The sequence below is a fragment of the Suillus subaureus genome (genome assembly GCF_016647635.1).
Source record: "Suillus subaureus strain MN1 chromosome Unknown BJ212scaffold_52, whole genome shotgun sequence".
Taxonomy (NCBI): Eukaryota; Fungi; Basidiomycota; class Agaricomycetes; order Boletales; family Suillaceae; genus Suillus; species Suillus subaureus.
The window spans coordinates 117,655-142,660 of NW_024538608.1; the positions used below are offsets into that span (position 1 = coordinate 117,655).

At 47.7% G+C, this 25,006-nt stretch overlaps 9 protein-coding genes across 9 annotated transcripts; 4 read left to right on the plus strand and 5 right to left on the minus strand.

The window, feature by feature from the left end:
* Window positions 1–1,692: 1,692 nt before the first annotated feature.
* Window positions 1,693–2,156, plus strand: BJ212DRAFT_1304005 (uncharacterized protein; the record flags this gene model as incomplete). Its single annotated transcript, XM_041333533.1, has 4 exons — window positions 1,693–1,729; window positions 1,762–1,781; window positions 1,803–1,902; window positions 1,975–2,156. 4 exons carry the CDS (start codon window positions 1,693–1,695, stop codon window positions 2,154–2,156), a joined length of 339 nt encoding a protein of 112 aa, XP_041187299.1.
* Window positions 2,157–4,626: 2,470 nt separating this feature from the next.
* Window positions 4,627–5,704, minus strand: BJ212DRAFT_1304006 (uncharacterized protein; the record flags this gene model as incomplete). The annotated part of the gene is made up of 5 exons (XM_041333534.1): window positions 4,627–4,878; window positions 4,941–5,075; window positions 5,158–5,172; window positions 5,335–5,530; window positions 5,661–5,704. The coding sequence occupies 5 exons, from the start codon at window positions 5,702–5,704 to the stop codon at window positions 4,627–4,629; spliced, it is 642 nt and encodes a 213-aa protein (XP_041187300.1).
* A 300-nt stretch (window positions 5,705–6,004) lies between these two features.
* Window positions 6,005–7,914, plus strand: BJ212DRAFT_1580744 (WD40-repeat-containing domain protein; the record flags this gene model as incomplete). The annotated part of the gene is made up of 7 exons (XM_041342287.1): window positions 6,005–6,373; window positions 6,429–6,920; window positions 6,963–6,986; window positions 7,038–7,145; window positions 7,196–7,489; window positions 7,539–7,854; window positions 7,886–7,914. The coding sequence occupies 7 exons, from the start codon at window positions 6,005–6,007 to the stop codon at window positions 7,912–7,914; spliced, it is 1,632 nt and encodes a 543-aa protein (XP_041187301.1).
* A 1,252-nt stretch (window positions 7,915–9,166) lies between these two features.
* Window positions 9,167–11,432, minus strand: BJ212DRAFT_1304008 (uncharacterized protein; the record flags this gene model as incomplete). The annotated part of the gene is made up of 10 exons (XM_041333535.1): window positions 9,167–9,210; window positions 9,272–9,305; window positions 9,352–9,410; window positions 9,724–10,035; window positions 10,095–10,161; window positions 10,208–10,264; window positions 10,844–10,902; window positions 10,984–11,098; window positions 11,246–11,364; window positions 11,420–11,432. 10 exons carry the CDS (start codon window positions 11,430–11,432, stop codon window positions 9,167–9,169), a joined length of 879 nt encoding a protein of 292 aa, XP_041187302.1.
* A 2,984-nt stretch (window positions 11,433–14,416) lies between these two features.
* BJ212DRAFT_1283555 (cytosol aminopeptidase family, catalytic domain-containing protein) lies at window positions 14,417–16,857 on the minus strand (the record flags this gene model as incomplete). The annotated part of the gene is made up of 17 exons (XM_041331766.1): window positions 14,417–14,456; window positions 14,507–14,559; window positions 14,705–14,836; window positions 14,896–15,021; window positions 15,078–15,123; window positions 15,172–15,238; window positions 15,296–15,366; window positions 15,417–15,488; window positions 15,542–15,596; window positions 15,648–15,675; window positions 15,734–15,833; window positions 15,893–15,948; window positions 16,003–16,025; window positions 16,083–16,152; window positions 16,208–16,243; window positions 16,303–16,478; window positions 16,530–16,857. The coding sequence occupies 17 exons, from the start codon at window positions 16,855–16,857 to the stop codon at window positions 14,417–14,419; spliced, it is 1,479 nt and encodes a 492-aa protein (XP_041187303.1).
* Window positions 16,858–17,052: 195 nt separating this feature from the next.
* On the plus strand, window positions 17,053–18,758 carry BJ212DRAFT_858397 (uncharacterized protein). Its single transcript, XM_041344216.1, has 2 exons — window positions 17,053–17,855; window positions 17,915–18,758. The coding sequence occupies exons 1-2, from the start codon at window positions 17,200–17,202 to the stop codon at window positions 18,366–18,368; spliced, it is 1,110 nt and encodes a 369-aa protein (XP_041187304.1). The 5' UTR covers window positions 17,053–17,199; the 3' UTR covers window positions 18,369–18,758.
* A 743-nt stretch (window positions 18,759–19,501) lies between these two features.
* Window positions 19,502–22,195, plus strand: BJ212DRAFT_1391446 (pectin lyase fold/virulence factor). Its single transcript, XM_041337031.1, has 16 exons — window positions 19,502–20,215; window positions 20,275–20,291; window positions 20,342–20,426; window positions 20,475–20,567; window positions 20,628–20,711; window positions 20,767–20,783; window positions 20,834–20,941; window positions 20,991–21,093; window positions 21,149–21,210; window positions 21,264–21,323; window positions 21,379–21,394; window positions 21,449–21,534; window positions 21,585–21,629; window positions 21,681–21,742; window positions 21,793–21,872; window positions 21,927–22,195. Exons 1-16 carry the CDS (start codon window positions 19,922–19,924, stop codon window positions 21,984–21,986), a joined length of 1,272 nt encoding a protein of 423 aa, XP_041187305.1. The 5' UTR covers window positions 19,502–19,921; the 3' UTR covers window positions 21,987–22,195.
* Window positions 22,196–22,429: 234 nt separating this feature from the next.
* BJ212DRAFT_1283499 (histone H3) lies at window positions 22,430–22,981 on the minus strand (the record flags this gene model as incomplete). Its single annotated transcript, XM_041331762.1, has 4 exons — window positions 22,430–22,491; window positions 22,546–22,654; window positions 22,716–22,865; window positions 22,928–22,981. Coding segments are annotated over 4 exons (375 nt in total), but the record flags the coding sequence as incomplete, so codon positions are not given.
* A 1,725-nt stretch (window positions 22,982–24,706) lies between these two features.
* BJ212DRAFT_1223625 (uncharacterized protein) lies at window positions 24,707–24,985 on the minus strand (the record flags this gene model as incomplete). Its single annotated transcript, XM_041329425.1, has 1 exon — window positions 24,707–24,985. A coding segment is annotated over one exon (279 nt), but the record flags the coding sequence as incomplete, so codon positions are not given.
* Window positions 24,986–25,006: the final 21 nt, after the last annotated feature.

Consider the following 25,006-nt stretch of genomic DNA (forward strand, 5'->3'; position numbering starts at 1 on the left):
TAACTCAACCCTTCAACACGCCTCAATACATACCCAGCTGCAGACCTACCACATTAGTACGTATAATGTTAACCCACAGCTAGGGTTTATCTGATGAAAAAGGCAACTCGAACTTGGTCTTTGTTTGCACTGCAGCGTCACTGCTGCTTGTCTCCAACCAACACAACCGACACCAGATCACTGCACTCAAGCTCTCTTATGTAAGTACTTACCTTTAATACTGCAGGATACTTCTCACTGACACCACCTGATCAATCTTTTGATCTATTCCACCTGGGCCAGGACCATAGCACAGGCAAATTGTGCAAGTTTTACCTGTGATTTGAACATCTATTGCAGCTGTCGACTCAAGGATAATTACATGTATGAAGACTAATGTATGGCTTGTAATATACGATCTTTTGAAGACCGTTCTTTGATAATCTGTTGTATCTAATTCATAGCCACCACGGCACTTGTGTCCTTGCACTGTGTGTACACCAGTGGGTCTGTTCCAGACGATTCAAATAATCAAACTCCATGTCGGGAGAAATGGATATGCTCGTCGTCAACCAGGTCCAAACAAGCTTGTGTTCGAAGACAAGTTAGATCAGGGATTTGAAAACTCGCAACCTGCTGCTGAGTTTGAATGTCCACCCTCACCTACCCTGGAGGAAAATGAGTACTTTGATCGCGAAGCAGACACTGATATTAACATGGGCATGGATGTGGATCCTATTGACAGGGACTTTTATGTTGACGACAATGTTCACGATTCTGCTCCTCTATACTTTCCACCATCTGACGACGAGTCTCTTGACAACCAAAGTGTACTTTCTCTCGATCTCAGGACTCCTGCTATCACACATGACGAGCATCACGAACAGGTCAGTACCAGTGAATATATTGAGGGAGGTGATGAGCAAGATGATGAGCGAGTTTGGCAACCTACTCATACAATGATAGCACTCAGCTGATGCACACTGCAGTGCAACAAATGTATGCGCTTGCAGACCATATGTTATTGAGAACCCCACACTCGCGGAGTTTGAAATTACCTTTGCTCTTGACTTCCACGATGACATCCATGTTTTGGCAGTGTCCGATGATCCCGCACGTACTCTGCATTTCTTTTGTCTTGGAAGCGCCATGAGTAAGTCCCATGCACTTGATTATTGGAGTAAACCTTAAACCATCTGCTTGCAAGGCCCTCTACTTGGGAGATGGAATTTGTTCCTAGAATGATGATTCCCTCTTCAAACATGGAGAAGTCAACCCCACATCAGCTTCAGAGCTCTTTCAAAACATGTGGCTGCTGACCAGCTAATAATGTAAGACCTTCCTTCAAATATTTGATACGTTTGCAGACTGACACCTTGGTCACTATCCCACTCTTCTCACCAACTGGAAGGTTTGGCCTGTAGCACAAGTAAGTCCAAGGACGCTTAACTGTTCATCGATGGTGAACTTAGTCTGTCTTAGATGATTAATTTCCGATATATGCCACTGCAAAAAGCGCATATTCCTCAAATACAGCTAAGAAATTCATCTCATTTCCCTGTAAGAAACACTCCTACTTCTTACAACGATGCTAATTAGCGGTACAGGCAACATGAAGCACTGCAGTACAAGCTAGCCTTAGCACGAATCAACGATATGTGTAAGCTGGTGTCCACCCTCTCGCTCTGTTGATTTTGAAACCTTTGTTCAGCCATGGCGCTGTTGTTTTTCCTACTTGGCACCACACATAGTATGTCATGCTTATTGAGGTATGCTCAACAGATGATGATCATGACTCGCATGTCACTCAATTTCTTTTGTAGCAATCCATCGGAACTGAAACTATTTGGAATGCAGAGGCTCTATACGGGCACCCTCAACTGACCACTACATTCATTTTCACATCAGATGGAACTCCAGGATGTACGTATCCCCATAATCACACTCACAGTTATGATTTACTCTATCTACTCCACAGTTGTTTCCTCTGCTTAGACAGACCCACGCAATACAGAGCATACCTCGTCGATCCTAGGTTCCCAAAACATGCAGATGCACAAGCAGCTGTATGCCTCCAAGCATTGTCTCACGGTGCTGGAGAATACATGTGCGCGAGAGGAAAGGCTGTCGAGGCAAGAGTCATGATTCGGAGCTGGGGGTACAGGGGTATGGGTTGATGTTTGCGCACCGCGGGTTTACCCCCGCTATATAGTCATGCATCCTGTATCTAGCACTGAGCAAAGGGCATGAGTATAAATACCATTGATTCATCCAGCATTTTAATGCCCTAGCTGGCTGGCTGAAGCTGAATCCGAGTGGCCGTGCGTGCACGATTGAGGTATATATATATATTAATATTATATATATTGATTTAAAGGTATATACAAACATTAAACCTCGCGAGGTCACCCTATCGAGGACAGGCCATGGTTTCAGCTGGTGTTGACGTGAGGGCGAAACCTTGACTGCTACATGGAGGGAATGCGACAAAACCGCCATGTCGACGCTGGTGTCCAACGAAGGCGCTGACGTGGCTGAGACCTAACCCTAGGGTCAGGTTCTGCCCTTATTTCATACAGCTGAAAATTTTGATAACGCGCAGTGCTGGCGTGTTGTGGGAAAATCACAATTGAGATTTGGGACTTAGTTTTTTTTTACCATTCTGTGTTACATAATGCCGCGTCATGTCCCAATAATTGATTTTATATCTGTACTGTGCTATACCGTGTTCCTCATAAATCATACAATGGCCAAGGCATTCAAGAGCGCCGAATTTGTAGACGACACTGATACAGATGTCATGGAACTGTCCTCGAGCCTCGCCGCACTGAGGAAACTAGATCGAGACAATGAGTATAACCACCTTAGCATGAATGTCGGAGCTCACAACTGAATGTTCTAGAAAGTGTAAGTAACCCTTCCAACGTAACGAACCTTCTACAACGTGGCCAGCAATGACTCCATCAACAGACATAGCTGCAACAGCTGTCAGCTGCCTTCCTTGCACAAAAACGCCTCTCATGCTGGCATGTTTGCACTTCTTTGCCCGGCCATATCTCCAGAATGAGGTATGTTCATCTACTGAAGTCTCGTCAATGAAGCAAAGTTCATCGGGCATGTATCGGGCCATCCGTTGCATGTAGTCAGCACGGAGATCTTCATTTCGTTCTTTGGCGATTTTACAGAGCTTTTTGAGGGAAACACCTGCACGATGGAGCTCACAGTGGATGGTGGTGTAGTGGAGTGCAATGAAGCGGTTGCATAACATGAGTCGAGTGATCTCGTCAAGAAACCAATCTGGCCAGTGGTGGACCAGTTCCACGAGGTACTGAACATCCTCAAGATTCAGCTTTCTCGGACGACCTGTGAATTCACTCCGTGGTTTGACTACATCGCCAGTGTGCTGATAGAGCTTTCGGATGCGGAAGAATGTGCGTCTCGAGAAGCCGACGCAATCAAGGATTTCACGAAGACTAAGGATATCTTGCTCATACAGGCGAATGGCAGCGAGTTTGACGTCGGATGAGATCTTTCAGTTGACCATACTAGGTGTATTGTTGTCCGACATGGTGCAATTGTTTGAATTTTTCTCTAAGTCTCAACACGGTGAAAATTTTCAAAGTCCCAAATCCTCAATTATGATTTTCCCACAACATGCCAGTGCCATTATTATATACGCACACAGCTGTAAAATCACAGAGAATAACGGTCTCGTAAAATGTGCGCACTGTGTCAGAAGAACGAGACACATGAATCGCCTATCCATTGTAACGACAGCCCAAATCGCCTTCCTGCAATAGGTGAATGATCTATCCATCGTATGCACAAGCGCTGTCCGACGATATGAGTCTACTTGTACTAGGAGGCTGAAATAGCCTGAGGACCCGGTCTGGTCTGACTATTTTCCTTCTGTCTGCTATCGGAGACTGATTATTAGTCTATCATAGGCCCTCTATGACTAACCGTTTAAGTCGGTGAAGGCTTGGTATGTGGGCTCATAGTGGTACCATTTGTAATCAGCGACGACGACGTTAGTGTCGCTGCCCCTCACGAATCAAGTTCATCCAGAGCCAAGTTCAACCACGCCATGGGGTCCGTCAGTCTTGGCGGAAATTTACAGAAGGGTTTGCAAGAAAAAAAATCCTCTACATTGATATGAACGCCGAGTATCCTGGAATAAGGTTGATATCGTGTAGCAAAACTGTCGTGCCAGTGATCAAAAAGTCACAAGCATGATTTTGCACGTGACTCGCGCTGTATAGCTATATGGCGGGTTTGCATCGTATTCCAAGGAAAATAACATCCCCTAAAACATCAGTCAAAGGAGAATTGCTTGAACCACGGAGATGATTTGACGGCGTGGTTTTAAGGACCAAACTAATGGGCACACAAACGCCAACAATGAGTGGCCGGAGCACGCGGATCTGCTCAGCTCTTGACTATCATTCCATGACTGAGGATACGTTAACAACGGTTCCGAATACGATAGGATAAGTCATGACTTACTAAATGCACCGGGGACCGGGATTACTGATGTATCTTGCGTTGCCTCCTTGCCCTATGTATATCCTTAGTAATTTGCGCAGCTTGCTGAGTCAAGGAGGGACCGTGAGGGAGATGCCCTTCGCCCGTACAGAGCATGCTGATTCATTGCAAAACCGAGTTTCCAATACCCGTCTCCGTGATATATTTGTCTCTCCCGCATCGTCTCATTCCTTCCACGACTTCTCCGACCTTCTCGAAATCGATGGCCAGATCCGTGGGTTCTACGGATCGCACTTTCAGGGGCAGCCACTGCATAGGTTTGACGTTGGCAACGAAATCTTCGACGTTTTCTTGTGAGCCTTGCGCATAGATGACGTCTGGGCAGCCAACTTTGGCGAAGCTGGATATCGACAACTGAGAGGACTATCGTTGTAATGACCGGCGTTTTGTTGAGACATGAGATGATGAGATGTTACGAGCGCGTGGTAGTCTGCTGTCTCTGGGAGATGTTTGGTGCTCTGTTGGTCTAGGACGTCCATACGCTCTGACAGTCCTATATCGATACTATGTCCGTCTTCGTGTAATTTCGGCAGCAAGTGCATGCATAGCAACTGGTAGATTGAATAAGTCCATACAATTTAGCATTCCTCGCGCCACAATTAGGAAGACGGCGTGATGCTCGCTCTGACTCACCTCGAGCAATTTCTCCTAAACAAAGGCCCGCCATCGGCGATGTTCATCTCCGGATATGTCCTCTCCGTTGACAGAAATGAAGGGAACGTCGACATCCGGATCCTCTGGCTATCGCTCCGGGAACTGCACCTCGAAGGAGGTCCGCACCTTCACTCAGAACTTGACTCGAGGAATTACATAGGCTGGGTAGAAATGGGAGAACTGTAGTAGCAGAGGTTGAAGGAGTGGAGTAGCGTATTCTGGAATCTTCTGGAGGGAGGGTGATTCACCCGGAAGGATGGTGTCAGTTCTTGGAGCTGACTTTCCAGGCACGTTATAATGGACGGAGCAAAATTGGAGCCGGTACCGCTTGTCTACTCGGCCCACGAAGACGCTGTTATAACCCAATGAGCGCTTGGAGCCTGATCGATGCGGATCAGGGACTAAACTTGGCGGTGTGAATCATTTTTGTAATGCGCACCGTGGCGTTCGGCACATGAAGTCGGGGTGTCGTTACTGCTTACTGTGCTCCGTTACTCCACATGCTCCGTGCTGTGATTCGACGCATGGTTAACGTTTTGAAGATTGACTCAAAATGACTGTGTTGACATATGTCACCACGGTATATTATATAGTTCGGAGCTGACCGTCATGTTCGCTTAGAATCCTTTCTTCAACTCATCTCTCGCGGGCCTCATAAGCTAGTCTTTACAAAAATCACCACCTGGCCGTTCTCGACCATTACCTGGAACAACAACTTGGTGAATCACAAATCAAGCCTCCCAAGTGTGTATACTGCGCATTTTGCAAACATCGTTCAACTTATACATCGTCATTCCTTGTCAAGGGCATCTACCAGTCCCGCCGAATGAGCATCGCGGACGCCCTGACGTGTCTGGCATTTTCCCCCGATGGCCTGAAAATTGCCAGCGGCACTGCTCGTTCGGGGGTGACCATTACCGACGTATTGTCGAAGAGCATGCACCAACTAGAGATGCTTGCCGAGACCCATACGCACGTTACAGCCGTAGCATGGTCTCCCGACGGAGAAAAAATTATAATTGCGTTACCAAATCATACGATACGTTGCTGGGATGCCACTTCAACACACCCTGTAGGGCCACTATTTGGAAAGCACAAAGACCTGATCCTCACGGCGGGATTTCTTCCTGACTCATCTCGCGCAATAAGCTTGTCAAGGGATGGAGAGTTGCTCGTTTGGGACACAGGAAGTGGGGTAGTCACTCAACAAGTAACAGTGTCAAATACTGCTCAAACTATGTTCGTGGCAGGCTCTATCCATGGATGGTAGTCTCCTCTTTACTAGCGATACAAAGGAGGGCGTTGCATGGGAGATACCAAAGTGCGCTCGAATAGCGGAGATTGCACTTCCAGATATACCATTGCTTCAAGCCGCTATCATTCCGTATAGTCATCCTCAAGTAGTGCTTGCATTTGGCGACAGGTCTTTCTGGATATGGGACACGAGCACAGGGAAGCATGACGATGCGCGCTTTGAAGGCCTCGATGAAGATGACATCCCCTTTGCTATGGCGGCTTCTCCTGATGGCAAGCTTTTGGCGCTGGAAATCGACGGCGACGTCGATCACCCCACACATTTCTATGACATGAAGGGTCACGAATTCACCACCTCCAACATGAAATGCACCCATCCATTTGCATTTTCACCGGATGGCAAGTTCTTTGCGGCCTCGAGCGTGCCCTCGGATTCGAAGGATGGCTCTTGTAAGCTAGTCATCCGTTCAGTGGAGGAGGCAAGCATAGTCACCACATATTCAATCCCAACTACTAACGAAACGAACTAGATTATTGGTTGCAGCCCCCTTGATGTAAGACCTAGGTTTATAGTATAACACCGTTAACCTCATGGTGTGTAACAGTTGCCTGCAACGATTACCCCAAAAGCCAAAGGCAAACAACGTTCGCTGGGACTCAACGCGGGGTTCTTCGATCAACCGCCACTTCCTTCTGGCACAAAGCGTCGTCCTGTAAGACATCGCAGACTCAAATTAAGTATGTGCTAAAATCGGTTTGTCAGATACGACCTGGACCTTCATCAAGCTCTGTTCACCAGCAAGCCTCCTCAAGGACCACCAATCGGGAACGGCATATCCTACCTCTTCCAAAAATATGGAAACGGATTCGTCACCCTCGATCTCGTAAGGCGAAGTCCACTGTAAGGGAGGCCCAGCAAACGTCCTCGAGATCTCCCAGTATGGAACCGCGTATCCCACCTCTTGGCAACGTTTGGACGCGCATTCGTCATCCTCGGTCTCACAGGGCGGCGTCGACTCCACATGTTGTCGAGGTACCGAGCGCACAAGCTAAAAGGGTACGTTCAGTGTATTCGTTCTCAATCATGCATCTCAGGAAACTCCCAGAGGACTATAGTTTCACGTCCACGTCGGACAACGACGGCTCAATCTTCCAGTGGTGCCAGGCAAAATCCCCATTCGCAGTCAGCATCAACTCAGGAAGGCTCGGCTCAGGCTTCTAGTGACATTAGGCATAACTACCAGGGAGCCACGGCCTCGGCACAGTCGTCTAGGCAAGCTGGACGATCAAGACACACACAAGCCCACATCGACAGAGAGGACCGGGAGAGCGTTGATTCAGGGATCTATACGGAGCGGGATATCCAGAGCGTCAAAGCGCATGGATGCTGGAATGTTTTCTGGGATTGGTTATGCTACAAAGGTGAGTTTCTTCGCATCTGAAGTGGATGTAGTCAATTCATTTATTGCATCAGCGTTCTGATATTGTTGGTCTGTTGCTTGACTATGCTCTATGTATGGCATGCTCCATGTTGCTACGTAAATCCTGTTCTCCTTTGGTTCTTGCTATGCGGGTCGTGTCAATCCCACGTATCTTGTACGGTTTGCAAGGAATTGGAATGGCAATTGTTCTGATCAAGTTGGCTGATGATGGCGGCGATTAACGAGCTACGATAGAAAGCCGGGAATAATGCCCGGGGTTACTCACCCCGAAGGACTTGGGTATGATTTTCAACAAAAAACCGAATGCGAGGCTACTAGACCATGGAACATACCGACGTTGCCCTATCGCTTCTCGCATGTGTTACTAAATTGATGAATCTCCCCAGTCAGACCATTAGAAGGAAGACAGCCGGTCCTTAATATTGCATGGATCAGGCAAATAACGCCCATGTCTCGTCCTTCCAAGCACCCACACAAACGCTGGATTTCCTTTGCAACAGTCTGAGAGAAGACTGCACCATTTTACTGAGGGGACGTTGACGAGGCTGGGGACCGACAGGGAGGGAGGAAAGGTCGCCTAAGAGCGTAACGAGAGAAAGTGGGTGCAAGTGTTGAAACAGGTTTGTGAACCTCATCACCCACCACATTTATTTCTCCCTGTACGAACTCAGCGTCGGCCTTTGCCCGACATCATGCTGACGGAGTACGTGTTTACCTATTCACCACACGACAAACATACATATACATACGATGGACAAGCGGGAGTAAGCCCCCCCGCGAAAAGGGCTATGTCCGACATAGGGTCTTCGACCCCAAAGGACAATAAAATATGATTTTTTTTTTCAAAAAAAACTGGTTTGTGGGATGTTGGAGGGTAGACAAGAATTTGTGTGAGCGGGGGTTGAGACTCTGACATGGTTAGTGAGTAGTGAGACTGGCAAACGGCAGAGGGGTTATTATCCGTTATGCTTCTGGGCACTGATATTCTCTTGAAGATCGACTGAATGCACTTGAAATATGCCACCCATTGATTTTCCACCGAGCTAACAAAAATGGTTGTTGTGCTACTCTAATCGTATAGTGAGGTTCCCTTTTATATGATCCTTGCAGCGTTTAATTTCGTTCCCCACCTACGCAAACTCCTGCACTTATCACATCGCACGAATGCAGTCCCTTCCGCTCACACGATCCTTTAGATGTATGTACTATTATCTTGTTCCCTCGGTAATTGACTCGAAAATCACCCTACAGTTCCTTAACCGCAACTGCAACCCCTCGACACAGGCCGCAACTCAGACGCATTCAAGTACCGGCGAGAATGTGAAAGCGTCTTCTCCTGCAATTAATTAATTATCATCATCACTTGTGTAGTTTGGACGCACACCGACACCACTTACTTCTGTCACCGCACCCGCCACTTTCTGACACCCCCTATACCGCCTATTAATCTGGTCGATAGTTTGTGCAGGACATGCACCGTCGACGTTTCTTCCCACAAATTGCAAAGAGGTGCGCTAGCTTGATTCCTATCGCGGTCTGCAAAGTGTTCTCATACATAAATTTGCAATGCAATGTTGCAGCTGGTGCTCAGCCCTGACAACGGCGGAATACGTGATGAAAGACCATGAGTCTCCTTCAGGCACCGTCATTACGGGGTATGTCAGATGGGGTCCTTCTCGCTCTCCGACAGCAATCAGTCAGTACTAACACGTTGCACGTCATAAGTACTGCTTCTCTCATTCGAAATTGCATAATTCAGCTCATCGACTACGAGCTCTAGTCAACATTCCTCCATGGATTCGAGCTGCTACATCCCTCAACTTCAGCTGGGTGATTTTTGACAGCGTACAAGCTGAAAGCATGGGTATGCCAAAAATCCATACGGCCCCATGCTTCTGGACTTCGGTGGTTATGTCAGGCTTGCCGGAGGTTGTTGAGGGCTCGAGGGACACCAGCAAGTTGTCGAAAGATGCGGTGATATCAGCACACGAAGCGGTAAAGCAACGCATTGCTGAGCTTGAAAGAAAGACCATGTCACCAGTCTTGAGAACAATGCCATCCTCGACGAATTCCTGGATTCCGGTCCAGTTCAGATCAACGTTGGGTTGGTGCAAAGCGGCTAGGTAGTTAGAATCAAGGACCAGGCGTTTGCATCCAGGAGCTACATATCAGTTGTCAATTTTGGGGGAGTCACGATCATCAATATTGGAAACTGCTCACGGTAGGTGGGAACCAGGTTATCGTGGTATTTCGCTGGCGCGGTTCGTCGGATGTACCATGTCAGGATCTAATGATTATTAGAGATATCAGATAGACAAAAAAAATTATGTTACCTTTTTGAAGACTGTACTGACAGGTGAATTCGCCAAGGATTCTGCCCCTTTCGGTATCTAGAAGCGACAACGCACGATACTGAGCACAGGATTTCCGTCCTCAGCATGGGTCACAACCACTCTACGTGTGTACACAGATTCGTAGGATAGCATGAAACAGCGTTAACGTTGCAACAGGTCCTGGATGTAACAATAGTATGGTGCAATATGTCTATGGCTGCGCCATAAATTGATGGGAGACACCTTCAGTACTATCCTCACATAATTTACTCATGACTTGTATTGCGAGCACTGTACATCCTGTCCTGCGTGATCGAATATGCGCGGTGCACATTTATGAAATGCTTTGAATAGCAGGTTAAAGGGCAATATCGATACCGCGCGCGAACAGACATGTCAACTAATAATTCATGTATACCGTGCCAAAGTGAGGAGTCCTCGTATTTGACGAGACGACAATCGTGGAAAACACGAGCCGAGCTCGGAAGCAATGGCAATAAGTCAAACTGACTGCTCAGGAGGCCACGTTTATCATGATCTGCTAATTCTGGACAGACGCCAGGAACTTGAGGGAGGAATGCCCGATATCGACAGGTTTTAGCCACGACGGTAGAGAGATATAGTAAGTCGATTCACATGGATGCGGACATGTGGAGCACGGAAGTCTGGAGGGTGGATGGACACGTTTTGATGGCCTAAGAAGGGGGTCAAGCTAAATACAGAGACATCTGCCAGACGTGAGTGGTAACGGGGATATTTGACGTCATTCGACGCACCGACAAGCTGGGACAGGGCTTTGTTATCTACCACCATGCGCCCGACAGTTAATGGGGTAGGCCAAGATGTGTCGAAACTGAGTATGCTCCGTAATGCTGACAACTTGAAAGCCGACTTGAAGTGATCATGGTGTGTGCTGCGCAACCATTAAACGTTTAAACCATGGCTGATTAATTGATTCAATGATGATTGAGCGAAAGGAGCTTATTTGATTGAAAAGTAGCGACTCACCTCGAAGAATCAACGCTAGGAGATCCTCACCTGGGCCACAAGAATGGGAGGTCTTCCAATCTCTTCCATGGGTACAGGGTACATGATACCGATAGTTATATCGAATCTGAGATTTGCAGGTTTGAGCGTTGAAACGTTCGGTGCTTCAGCTGGGTCATGTTCAAGCTCAAGCGCTCAAGTTGGGGAAACTGAACGAATACTTACTAAGCAGTATCATGCTTGGCAGCGAGGAGCGATCGACCTTGGACGTTTGAAGCTTGAGCTTGAACGTTCTAGTTCAACCATGACTGTGGTGATTGTGGTCACCTAACATGACTCCAAGAGAAATGTTAAGAATCTCATAATCGACGTAAGCAGCACCCACTCAATACCCAACGCAATATTTCTATCAACTTCTGTGATGGGGTTGCCGTTGGAGTCAAAGGTCCAGATCTCCTGCCCTACGCCCTTAGACCCCCTTCGGTAATCTCATGGCCGATAATTATAGTGGCAGTTCAAGAATCAAGTCGACGTGTCGGCCACTGGCATGCTTCGGCCCAAAGCTCGCGGTCAAGGGTATTCAGCTCGTACCAGAAGTCCCTTCTCTCATACCTCTTGCACTTGCACTTCGCTCGCATTAATTGACTGCTCGCACTGAGTGAGGACCATAGGCCAGATCCTCCTCCGGAAACCTGCGAAGCAACCGTTCGTGAAAGTTCGGTGAGAACGCTTATGAAATTTATCGCTGCCTCTGATGCTTTCTTCGTCCAGAGCTAACTCCGTAGTCGAGTCCGGCAGGCCATGCGGAAATTTATTAGAGTCATTACCAAGAAATTTTCTGTGAGTGGACTGCTGGGTTGCTACCGTCCTGGTCCTGAATATGGGCTGAGATTGTGCAGCAACGCTTCAAGTGTTCCCACAACTGCGTTCATGTGTTCTAGGATGTCGACCTCATGACATCTGCCGCCAATGATGTCCTAGCAGATCTTGCTGACGTTTTGGGGACAAGGATTTTGCAAACCTCGCCGCGAAAACCGATGGACCTTTCGAGTGGGTACGTCTTGCATGCGAATACATCAAGGAAAACCGTCCGGGCATGGACCCAAAGTCTCGCTTTGAGACCGTCGCGAGCCGCGATCCTGGGGAGTGGAAGAACAAGATGTATGATGTGTATCGGCTTATTTTGGCAGATATCTGGCCACAAAAACGGTATGGTGATACCAAGCACCAAGAAGCACTAGCGGGGTTTCGTTCCGTGATGGGACAAATACTCGGCACGGGTGAATCCCTCCCTTTCGATTCCCTCAATGCCATGCGGGACTGTTTTCCAATCCACAGCAAACATTACAAAGTGGACGTCATACAACATGGGATCCCTCCTCAGTGGCGCAATGGACTCACGTATTCCCGTCAGGCCCCTTCACGCATCCTTTCAAGAGTTTCTCACAGATAAATCATCCAGCAGAGACTGTTTCGTTGAGATAATGGAAGCGCAACAACGCGACCTTGCATGTGTGTCACTACGAGTGGTGGAACGTGACCTTCGCTTCAACATCTGTGATTTGAAGTCGCCGTACCTCCCCAATTTCCAAGACACGGGACTGCCTGAACGAGTCAAAACATTCATTCCCCCAATTTTGTGCTGCGCACGTATCAGCATCGAACTTCGACTCGGAGGTCGCTAATGCAATACAATTATTCTTCGATAGCGAGCGACTGCTGTTCTGGATTGAGGCACTCGGACTTCTCAAAGCAATCGGCGGTGCAATAACTGTGCTCCCGCTTATTAATCAGTGTAACTGAGCACATACCTACCATGCAGCGTCGGATGAGCATCTTACAATCAACTACAGGGCGATTCTGGATGCGAAAATTTGTGGTCTACCACAATGGATGTGCGAATATTCATTCAAGTGTTTGCTAGCATGATTTTGCACAGCACGCCGCATCTCTATTTATCAGCGCTCCCATTTTCACCCAACTCTACCATAACCATCAAATGTTTCCGAGCAACCTTCGTCTGGCATCCGGACGTCGTTTGAATGACGGTTGTTGAGATTGTGATCAGCAGGCATACTGAGTGCGTCGTGTTCTCACCGGATGGTACTCGTATCGCGTCTGGTTCTTGGGATAAGACTGTGCGGCTGTGGGATGCAGTATTTGGACAGGCATGTCAGGAGTACTCCGAGACAAGTTCATTTGTATTCCCTCTGGGTAGAAGTTACACAACCCCTCGCACACAGGAGCATCCCACGATGTTGCCCATCACTTGGAACCATCACTTCATTTCCTTCTCATATAGCTTCAAGTTGGAACACGCGCTGTGCAACCCTGCCGACCTACTTGAGGGTAGCCCTCATCATGATTCCAATTCAACCCCTCTCTTGCTCAGGCAGGCTGATGGACGGATGATGGGACCTGATCATCGCCTCCTTTTCTGGGTACCTCCCTCTTCCTGATATGCATTTTATATTCCTCGGACTTCAATGACATTAGTGATCCCAAGAGGAGGTGTCGAGCTTGGTTTGAGCCGCATGGCACATGGGACGCGGTGGTCGAGTTGCCGAGATGCGCAAGTTCTATACCCTTTACTATCTGTCCCTCGCATTTACTAAATGCCAGACATTTAGCCTTACTTCACGATGATGTTATTGCGGTAGTTGATTCATGGGGATTTTAGATAGAAATATATGGATCAGCTTACAACTTTTACTTCCAGTCCGACGGTCCTGATTGCGTTCGACGTCGTCACTGTCTTAGACATGGCCAGACTAGGTTATGTCTTGGGTTGTCGTTGTATTCCCATATGATATAATTGAGTCTATCATCATCGGGCATCTTACAGCCCTAGGGACAATAATTGCCTGCCACAAGTATTCCTGAAGAGAAGGTGAAAGAAAAAAAAAGATTACCCAAGCTTCTTCGCCGAGGGAAGAGTACCCATAGCACATCGACGTTGCACTGCTAAAATACTGAGCGCACTGATGGTATCGTCCGGTATCGTCTACGTTTTATATGACCATGCTGTTGATTACACTGGTGATCTAGGCCGAGTCCCATAAGCGTCAGAAAGTTAGTCTACACAAATCAAGTAATCATTCTATCAAATATTCTATTGGACTGCGCACGTAGATCCCACCGCTAACCTGGTCATTGACGTTTTGGAAAACGTGCAAAATAGGGGCCTATCGTAGTGAGCAATACCCATTGCTGCACATCTCATTATTGGCTTGACAGACGTCTGACAAATTCTACCAGTGCACTGAACGATGATATTAAATAAATGTATCAAAGTTATTGAAAATGACTTACCGAACGGGACGTCCAGTCATTCCTTTCTCTTGGTATGGTGTTGGGCGCGTGAACTACAATGAAATTATCAGAGATCGGAACTAATAACAGAGAGGCAGTCATGATAAAAGGTGCATTGCGAACAACACCATTGTTTAGATCGTATTTGCGCTCATGACACACGCCCTGCATTTGATTTCACAAGCGACAAGTTCTTACCTCCATAGTCCCAGCAATATCAAGGTGAGCCCATCGGACAGAGGGTTCCTGTCCATCCTTGGACTCGATGCCATCTACAAACGCTTTAAGGAATAGTGCAGCGGTGCATGAACCTGCTGGTTTCCCGCCAGTCTAAAAAATAAAAGACAATGTCAAGTTCGAGCAAGGCTAAGTGAAAATGGGTGACTGACATTGCACAAGTCAGCGTTAGATGAGTAGATCTGTGGCCCATAATCCTCGTCAAGGGGCATGCGCCAGAAGCGATCGTACTCGCTCTCTCCGGCAACACTCAGTCGGTCCCAAAGAACATCAGAGGTCTAATACAAGATTTCAGTCAAAAGGCGTGTCGGCGTGTAGTGATGAAATGACGAACTGTGAAAACACCGGTGTAGATCTCACCCAGCGCGACTTCCATAGCCCTATCACTAATAAATCCAGGCTGAGAAGTGTGAACGATCAATACGTACCCGGTGAGAGTGGCAACGTCGATGACTGTGTGCGGCTTGAACTCGGTTGATGCGTAGTACAACGCATCTTTGAGAAAGTTAGTTAGAATTCATCACGACGTCGGTAGATAGCAAGAGTCCGCACCAGCTAGAACAAGACGACCTTCAGCATCCGTATTGTCGACCTCGACGGATTTGCCATTCATAGCGTAGATTCTGGCAGATGATCAGTTCAATACATGACGAATATCGCGTTCAAAACTTACACATCACCTGGCTTGGTGGCTTTGGGGCCGGGCAAGTTCTCACAAAGTGGTGTGACCGCGACAATGTTGATTCTACGACCAACATAGATAAGTATGAGCGTAGATCGAAGTGGACACCGACGTACGGGAGTTGGAGCTGGGCGATGGCCAGTAGAGATGATACGACCGTAGCCGCCCCACCTGCAATTCAAAGTTAGTGGCCACTTTCAAACTCAGTTTAGCGGATTATACCCATGTCGCCGCGCATCAGCTTCATGTCCTGTATCCGTTTGGTATGGTGAGCGAAAGACCTTCCAATTGAAGAGTGATGGTCTTACTGCTGAAGATTTCAAGCTGATTCCTCCGCTGTCAAAAGTGATGCCCTTGCCCACGAAAGCAAGAGGCTGTGCATCTTTTGAAGGGGCGCCCTTATAGTGACTTTTACAGCCATCAAACCGTAAACGATACTGCAGGAAAAGAGGGTAAGGTATGCTTACATTTCGAGGAACTTCGCCGGTTGATCAGTCCCTTGAGTTACTGAGAGGAAAGTGCGCTATAAGAGAATATGTCAATATTGAGCGTAGTACATCGAGTGTAAAAAATGTACCATGCCCTTTTCAGCCGCCCAAGCTGTCGAGGCATTAGTACATGTATTAGAAGGACCTCAAAAGCCAGAGAACATCTAACCTTCATCTCGAACAATGATCTCCACATTAGGGATACCGCTAAACTCTGTTTGAACGCGCTCGCAGAATGCCTTGCAATATGGTAACATGAGTTCAATCACTTGCAGAACTCAAAGATAAACGTACAGTAGGTGTCATCATATTCGCGGGCAATTCCATTAACTATGAAAGTCGGTTATATTCTCTGCGAATCGAGAGGCAATCCCGTTCCATGAACTCACCGTTCGAGCAAGGTTCTGCGCATTCGCATAGACAACACCACGATCCCAGTCAGCAGAGTTGGCATTTGTGGAGATTTCAAGCTTCTTCGGCACGCCAGCCGCGCTCCGTGGGTCGAACGCCGATGGAGGTGAAGTTTTGAGCGAGAAGTTGTATAGCGCCAAGTGAGCAGCGACAGCTTGGAGAAGTACGTAAGATAAGGCATTGTGTAGATTAAACTATATCGTACCAGCAGCGTGAGGGTCCGTTGATGCATCGATAACAGCCTCAGAAACACCATCACCAAGTTCCTTGACACTCTTTATGCCACTGCCAACGGCCTTGCGAACGATTTCTCGTCTTACATCCCCAGTTTTGGAGTCAAACCCCTCACCAAGTGACACAAGTGCAGTTACATCGAACGCGGGAGTCCCATAAAAGAGGTGGGACGTGCCAACCTTGGCAGGTTTCTGCGCCCGAGGAAGTGAAGACCACAAGGATGCTGGGTTGACACCTGGAGCAGCATTTCCTGCAGGATTCCTGGGGTCAACGGGCACAACATACGCTTTTGACGACATCGTTCGCAGTAGGATTGATGATCGATGAACTGCTCTTCTGATGAGCATGTGCAATAATTTTTGATGTCGTGTGTCTGGACTCTCCGACAGTCTAAACTTGTGCGTCGGGACTCGAAACCCGGAAGACCGTGGCCCAAACACGTGATGGGTTGGACGCAATAATAGCTTGCCCACAAGCGTGCCACTCCGCGCGTGTGTAGCTTTATCATTATGCCACAGGTGGCAGGCTTTGTCGACAATGGATCAAGCTATTTTCCACAGCACTGAAAATTCCTATTTAAGCGCTAGCTCACTTCATGTTCTCTTCCAATCTCACTCATACTTGCGACTTTGATCTTCCGAATGTCCCCCGCTGCTGATACTCGATCTCGTACTGGAGGCGCCAATTACGACGAACCAGCTGACACAGCGGCCAAGTGTTCCGCGATAACCGACCGTAGTCCGCGCGCGAAGGGTGCAACTCTGCGACGCTTCAAAAAAGAGGAAGGTGTAATCTACCACATTCCATCAAGTTCCGATCTAGCAAGTCTCTTCGCATTAGACGAGAGTAACCCCCCCTTGGTGAACCCCCCTACTCTCAACAAGAAGTTCTCTTCCCCGTCGATTGACACAATCCGTCCCCTCCGAGCCGTTCGTCGACTCTTGCGCACGTCTGAGACAGTGGCTCCTCCTAAAACAACTTACGAACATGCAGTCAAGAGCTCCACATCGTCTCCGACAAAGTCGCCTTCAAATAAATCAGGTTCTCGCAAACTCCGACGATCAGCGTCTTCGAGAGTGGAGGATGGTGCAGAAACGGACATTGCCAGCATTACTTCTCGCATTCTCCAGCGTCTCACCATCCTCCAAGTTCCCTTCGATCTCGACAATGTCAGAGAACAAGTGCCCATTTCACAGACCACAGTCGATGCTACGCCACTGAATCCTACCGTTGAAGATCTTAACATGAAGGTCCGCTGCCACGAACGCCACGTCACGATATGGGACGCGCCCGACTGGTGAGTTGGCTATCTACTCCATGTTAGTGTCTGGTGCTCAGTGTTCCCCAAATGCATAGTGCGTTCTTCATCTTCCCAGCGCAACTCCTGATTGCATGTACCTCTAAAAATGATTTCGATCCCCTGGCTATTCCGGACGTCACGATTGTCGATCTCGTCTGCACTACAGTGGCTATAAATGGCCCTTACAAGTCTCACCCCCAAATCGCGTTCAGGACATTTTATGATGGCGCCACGATATGCTACGTGAAAGATGAACCTACGCTCGATCTGTCTCGAGGCATTCATATTGGGAATGTCCCCTGGTGTTCTACTATGGACGGTGATGGTAATTTCGGGTGGTACATGCGCTTCTGGATTCCAATACCGTTCGCACTCTTCCAGCGAGCCGAGACAAGGACTTTCAAGATAGATGTCAAGGTACACGTTAATGGAGAGGATGGTAAAGGCGGATTTTTAAACGCTTCGAGTGAGTTCACGTTATCGAGGTTGCGGAGAGGTTTGGCGATGTAAATTTAGAATCATATGGATGTTGCTTTGTGCTAAGTACTGATACCTATAAATTTTGACACTGAACCCTTGACGAGTGTCTGACTAACTATCCTCAAGTGGCACAGTCACAATAGCCTGAATTGATTGCCTTTGTCTGAGCCTTAAACATCATAGTTCGCCGCTTACATTTACCTGGTGCATAGAATAAAGGATCAAGCGGACTTCAAAATCGTTTTCCTCAGCCAGCTCGAAAGCCACGAATGCTCATCACACACAGGGTTGCTTCATGCATCCAAATTCCTGAGCGGGCTAAGGTCTGAGTATTCCAATCCTCCTCGATCGGCTCTAGCAGAGCCCAGCTGTAATCAGCTGCGCGACGTACCAGAAAAGCAGCTTCACTTTTCAAACCCCCAAGATCCTGTATACCGCAGAGGAGGGCGAGAATGAAAGCTTTGAAAGGCGTTGCGAGGATCGGGCGAACTCGTATCCATCGTTGATCTCCAGTCAGTCAGTCGTCGCTATCGCGCCTTTGCCTGCCAACAAGGCGCTAACAGATGATATCGGACGCTTAGCGTCTGATGACTTGCCTGGGGTCACAAGTTCTTTCGGCGAACGCCAACGTTTGCCAATCTTCACTACCTGTACCGGAGACTCTAACTCCTTGCGTATGAGGCGCGACTGATTGTATTATTTTACGATGGGATTGGTTCGTCCTTGAGTTCACTTCGTGGCTCGCGTATCCTTTGTGGATCGTGAAACTCGATTCAGACTACTCTCGGACTGGTCCATGTTCCAATTTTTTTTTTCCTTTTTGAACTCCTTTGTGGAGTGTCTCTCTTTGTGAAGGATGATTTGTATTATCAGATCAAGTTGCTCAAGGACAATATATAGTCAAATCATGTCATCATCAGTCTTGTGGCTCAGTAGTAATGATGATATGATCCACAGTGGAGTCCTGAATTCAATTTCCAGGTGGCAATTAGTTCAATCCCATTGTGTGGCAATCGATATTATGTGAATGTGGATATTTAATGTTTAGGAAAGAGAATTTCTAGAATGAAGTTTAGGTGAAATCGGAAGCTGGGACCGCCGGCCCGGATCGCTTCCTTTCCTCAAATCAGATTCCTGTTCACACGTTCACGCGTACGTCCTCTGGAAATTCAAGCGGAACAAATAGCGCTGAAAACTGGTGTTCCGTGCCTCACTGCCATGTAGCTGACGACATTCAATTTTGCGGCAAATCGCTCCGTCCAGTCGGCTAGCAATAAGAGCTGGTGTTGAGCTCGCGTCTGTCCTTTGCTCGATGTCTTCTCAGGCTTAGGTCTTCAACAACATGGTTGACGCATTGACGAATGACTAGCAGGAGCGGCCTGGAACCGTCTTGTAAACTGTAACCGCCTAGGTTGCGGGAAGTTGGAACATCACATGCCATGTCATGATCCTCACGCCGGACCACAAGCGGACCAAGCCATGCCGTCTCTAAGGCTACAATGACAGACACTCGCATATATAATATGCTGCTTATTCTGCGCCAAAACGCATAACACCTCCCCTCGGCTCTAACTCGCAGACTGATGGTCGCTGGAATCCCACTGTCATTCCCTGTTCTTCTCGCGTATGCTGCAATTGCAGGCGCATGGTCAACGTTTGTTGTTCCACACACCGAAGATGCAGATGACACGCCTGCTCTGATGGCCGCAATCTCTGACTACACGTCTGACGCGTCAATTGTGTTCGAGGCTAACACGACTTACAACGTGTGGTCCCCACTCACGTTCCCGCTTCTCACGAATGTTGAGGTGGTGATTAGCGGGAATTTGACATATCCGACGAGCATCGAGACTGTGCAAGGGTATGTTGCTGCCGCTGTAAGTGATGATCAGTCACTCTATCATATGCATGCGAAGTCTGATACGAAGGCTTTCAGAACTACTCCGGTGCATGGTACGGGTAACTAACATGTTTTGACGTCTCGTGCCTCATAATTTCATCAGGTTCTCGTTCACTAGAGGAAATAATGTCACGCTCCGCGGCAATACTGACCCTGACTGGGGCTGGGTTGATGGACATGGCCAACAGGTAATAGCCCTATACTCTGATTCTTTGGTTGTGCTGAAAACTGTTCAGTGGTGGGATCTTATGCAACAGACAAACCGACCTCAGGGTTGGCTTTTTAAAGATGTTACAAATGTAATCATCAGAGATATGAAGTTATACAAGGTTTAGGGTTAATATGCGTTTTTGATGGCTTCTTGGCTGAATTCCAATCGTCTCCCGCAGCCTATCGCATGGAATTTTGCCACCACAGGATCAAGCAATATGCATTTCTTCAACAATATCATCCTGGCCGGTTCTGACAATGCCGTGAGTTTGATGATGCGTCGATAATGTATTACACTTTATTTACACTTGTGAATAGTCGTTCCCATTCAATACGTGCGTTATTGAGTTCGTGATTCAATTTGTGTTTAACTAAACATACGCAGGGATGGATTTTCAGCTGGAGGCACCAATATGCTTTTCGAAAACAACCATGTCGTCAACGGAGATGACTGCTTAACCGTTGTTAGTGGCGCCAAGAACATCACTTGGAGGTTCGTCAATTTTCGTTAACGCGATAAGTGAGCTTATGTTTACCCATAGAAATGGCTACTGTGAGGGATCGCATGGTCTGTCAGTCGGTTCACTCGGCGAGGGCGGTCAAGTGGCATCCGTAGAGAACGTATTGTGTGAGAACACAATTATGGCGAGTTTTCTCGGTGACAAGGCTTCCTTACCTGACACCCTACATTGCCATCTAGAACCGCACTCTCTATGCAGCTCGTTTCAAGAGCTGGACTGGCGGAAACGGTGCTGCCATCAAGTTTGTATTTTTGAAGTTTTCGACCAGTTCGTGCACTGATGATGTTGTCTTAGTATAACATGGAAAGATATCACATTCATCGACGTGATGTTCCCTATTGATGTGACCCAAAAGTATGTCTTTGCCTTCTCGTGTGCTCCTCTTATAATTGTGCTAAGCTCCTTAAAGTTACTGGGACCAAGAGGTAAACTTAATGTTGCATGTATGTATGTATCTTCTCTAACTAAATGTATAATAGGACGGCCCGCCTCCGAGCTCCTCGTCCGTCAACGAGACTCATATTGAAAACTTCCTGTTCGACCACTTTGTCGGCGTAATTAACGAGTGGGTTACCACTTCCTTCTTTCATCTATTCACCCTAACAGGCTCCCTAGTACACCTGGTTACGTGGAAGGCTCATGTGTTACGGACCCTTGCTGGTAATAACCTTTTTTTTTTCATTTCGAAACATTCATTGAAAAACTTGTCAGGTACTACGTACCTGGTGCAACAGGCAAGGAAGCCGTCATTTTTGACCTGTACCCCGACACCGGTTTGTCTCCAATTTGAATTGTCGGACCCCCTTCTCACTTGATTTCACAGCGACCAACATTGTCGTGAAGAACCTTGTTGCGCGCACACTAAGTGGTGCCCCTGTTGCTGCAATGTGCAATTCTTCCACGGTACGCACTACCCTGGAGTGAGTGGTTATGAGAGCATGCTGATAGCTGATACAGATCTCGAATGATGTTGGATTTGTGTGCTGGAACGGTCCATATGTCCCTACACCTGGCTAGCATGTGATGCCCACGAGTTATTTATCCTTGGGATCAGTCGAAGACTCTGGATTCATTGACTTCGCAGTTAGCTTCGTTATCCAAGTTGTGAGAACCGTCGCAACTCATGAGCAATCCCACATCTGAAATGTCAATAGTTCATCAGGTAGCGCGGGCTAAATATTTTCTGAGTTTGACGCCAATGCCAAGCCATTAAGCTGTTTGCGTGAGTACTGCGGTGATAGAAGCACATGCATTGCTTTGCAACAATTTTATCTACCGAAAATTGCGAGACGCAGCCCGTTCAGTCCAATATATAATATCAAAACGAAGGGGATGAATGGCTGACAAGGGTTTGAGGCGTTCAATCGTACACACTACGCGCAAGGGACCTATCATATAGGAATCGCAGACAGATGACAAAGTAAAGGAAACATATAGTGGTGGAATAGTCGAGTGGCAATTTAAGACCTCTCGCCTCTCAGACGGCGAGCAAGGGCAAGGTCCTTAGGTTGAATAGTCACACCTGTTAAATTGGAGTGAGTCAGCATTGTGGAGCGCGGGAGAGCGCATGACTCACGCTTGGCGTGGATAGCAGCCAAGTTGGTGTCCTCGAAGAGTGACACAAGGTAGGCCTCAGCGGCCTCCTGAAGAGCCATAACAGCGGAGGATTGGAAGCGCAAGTCGGTCTGGTGAAAATGATTGTGTTAATCACCTCAAATGCATTCAGACAGCGTCATGGGTACATACTTTGAAGTCCTGCGCGATTTCACGAACGAGCCTCTGGAAGGGGAGCTTCCTGATCAAAAGCTCGGTAGACTTCTGGTACCTCCTGATTTCACGGAGGGCAACAGTACCAGGGCGGAAACGATGGGGCTTCTTTACACCACCAGTGGCGGCCTGTGGCATATAACACGGTATTGAGCATCTAAGACACGAAATGATGAGAAACAAAGACATACGGCAGCGGCGGTCTTCCTAGCGGCCTTGGTTGCGAGTTGCTTACGAGGGGGCCTTGCCTAGAAGACGGAAATCGTGTCACAACGTGGATGAAAACGAGTAGCGATAAGGTCGCACCTCCAGTGGACTTGCGAGCGGTTTGCTGGATAAAGGGTGAGTATAATGTATTGTAGTTCGATATTCTATAAACACACTTTGGTACGGGCCATTATGATGGTCTATAGTCAGGAGATAAAAGTGTTGGCTGATGGCGAAACGACGGTGATGGAGGTTGCGGAGGAAGACTCCAGTAGTGGGTCGTTTGTTGAATGGCGTCTGCGCTATTCCCACGCCTCTCAACTTTTTAAATTCCGCCGGGAACCTTGTGTGCACTGACCGCATCGACAGCAAGCCTCGAAGTGTATGCTTGAAACTTTTGACCTTCCACTGCATCTACAGCAATCACGCACGTTGTCTCCTTGAAAGTGCAAGCAGTACTTCTGGTTACTAAGTCCTTCCTTCATATCATTTTTTGATCGACTTGGCCGTTCTGCAAGGCGATGCATCGTTCGTCGACTGCAAGTACGTGGCAAATATACCTATCATCAATTGATTGTGAATTAATAGAATGATCCCCGTGCCCTAGCTCACCCTAGTAAGTAGGTGGAATGTAAACACTCCAGTTTTCTAATGTGCTTCGTAGAAGTAAGATCCGGGCAGTATCAAAGAAAGCCCCAATCACCCTTGAACCTGGAACGACAGACCTCCAGCAAGATGGCTAGTTTGCAGTGTCGCTATTTAATACCCTACCGGAGCACTGATCACCTGAGAAATTACGCAATTCAGAAGAAGGCCGACGGTTGAGGACGCCTCTCCGAAAACTCCTACCCACGAATTTTCTTTCCCCCTTTTCCACTCTGACTTGTGTCCAGATGGTATCGATTCTTGTACCCTTGAACTGAATAGTAAGTCTCACTTCGATGTTACGGTCCGATCTTTTCCATAGGCATGCGGGAATTACTTGCCTGATGATTTGTGTCTTCCATCGAAGCCGTATCCGAGTAAGCACGCTCTATAATTTTCTCGCGTCGGCAATATCGTCCGAGTCGTATCACCGCAGGATAAAAAAGTATCCTCACATACTTTTATCCGGCCATTACTCCTCGGCGGGTATCCGTGTCTAGGGCCCTCGAGAAACTGCAGAATAGCAACAGTAAGTTTATTTCACTGCTCTGATATTCCTTAGTATGTTCGCTTTGCTTTTTCTAAATTCATCAGACAATACATGCAAAGTTTTGGGACCCTTGTCATCTTCGCGTCTCTGGAGCCACGAATGCCCTGGTGCGCCCCCACCAGTCTATAATATCAAGATACAGTCACATGTATCGACTACATGGTATGTGTTATACAATGAAGGGTATTGATTCCAGTGTGAACGGCCAAAGGTATAAATGTGTAATTAAAATCCTCCTAGGCAGTCATCATAGTCCAGAGAAGGCATGGCAAACCCCGTATGGTCATCACTCAAATGACCCATCCCCTTTCTACGCGAGCTTCTCTTCATCCCCCGCTTTTCCTTCGCCTGCGAAGGATGCTGCAAGAATGTAAATTTGGTATCAATCTCATCTTGTGTATGTCGTGTAAAGGGTATCATCGAGTCCGCAGCCGTGAAACGGACAGGTATTCGGCGTGCCACAGTATCAGGTGGTAATGTCACCCAGCTGTCAGGTTCATAAGATACTGACGAGATGTCAGGGGTAAGTGGAGGAGAGCACGGAATATAGATGAGTGTGACCTAATGATTCCGGGGTACACGCCTCGTAGGCGCGAGGGTGAAAATAGCTTCCCTTGATCTCGGCCGTTGGATATGACCGACTGTCATCGCTACAGACAAATTCCCGCTCATGACGCCTAGGCAGCGCACATTGATTGGGAGAGATTGGGACAGGCGACCGATCATATATAGCCGACGAGTGGGTAGCATACGTAGAAGTAAGAGTTGGTGTTGGCGGGAAGTGAACACGGCGCGGTGAGGGAGCCGTCGAATGTGTAGAGAACGGGAATGCATCCTGTCGTTGCGGACATTGTTTAAGGATTGGTCT

What these genes read in the sequence shown, in the direction of transcription:
- BJ212DRAFT_858397 (XM_041344216.1), top strand. Translation starts at nt 17,200, where the DNA reads ATGTCCCCCGCTGCTGATACTCGATCTCGTACTGGAGGCGCCAATTAC. An exon ending in ATATGGGACGCGCCCGACTG is followed by an intron (nt 17,856 to 17,914) that starts GTGAGTTGGCTA and finishes CCAAATGCATAG; the next exon opens with TGCGTTCTTCATCTTCCCAG.
- BJ212DRAFT_1391446 (XM_041337031.1), top strand. Translation starts at nt 19,922, where the DNA reads ATGGTCGCTGGAATCCCACTGTCATTCCCTGTTCTTCTCGCGTATGCT. An exon ending in TTTGTCGGCGTAATTAACGA is followed by an intron (nt 21,535 to 21,584) that starts GTGGGTTACCAC and finishes CAGGCTCCCTAG; the next exon opens with TACACCTGGTTACGTGGAAG. An exon ending in CAATGTGCAATTCTTCCACG is followed by an intron (nt 21,873 to 21,926) that starts GTACGCACTACC and finishes TAGCTGATACAG; the next exon opens with ATCTCGAATGATGTTGGATT.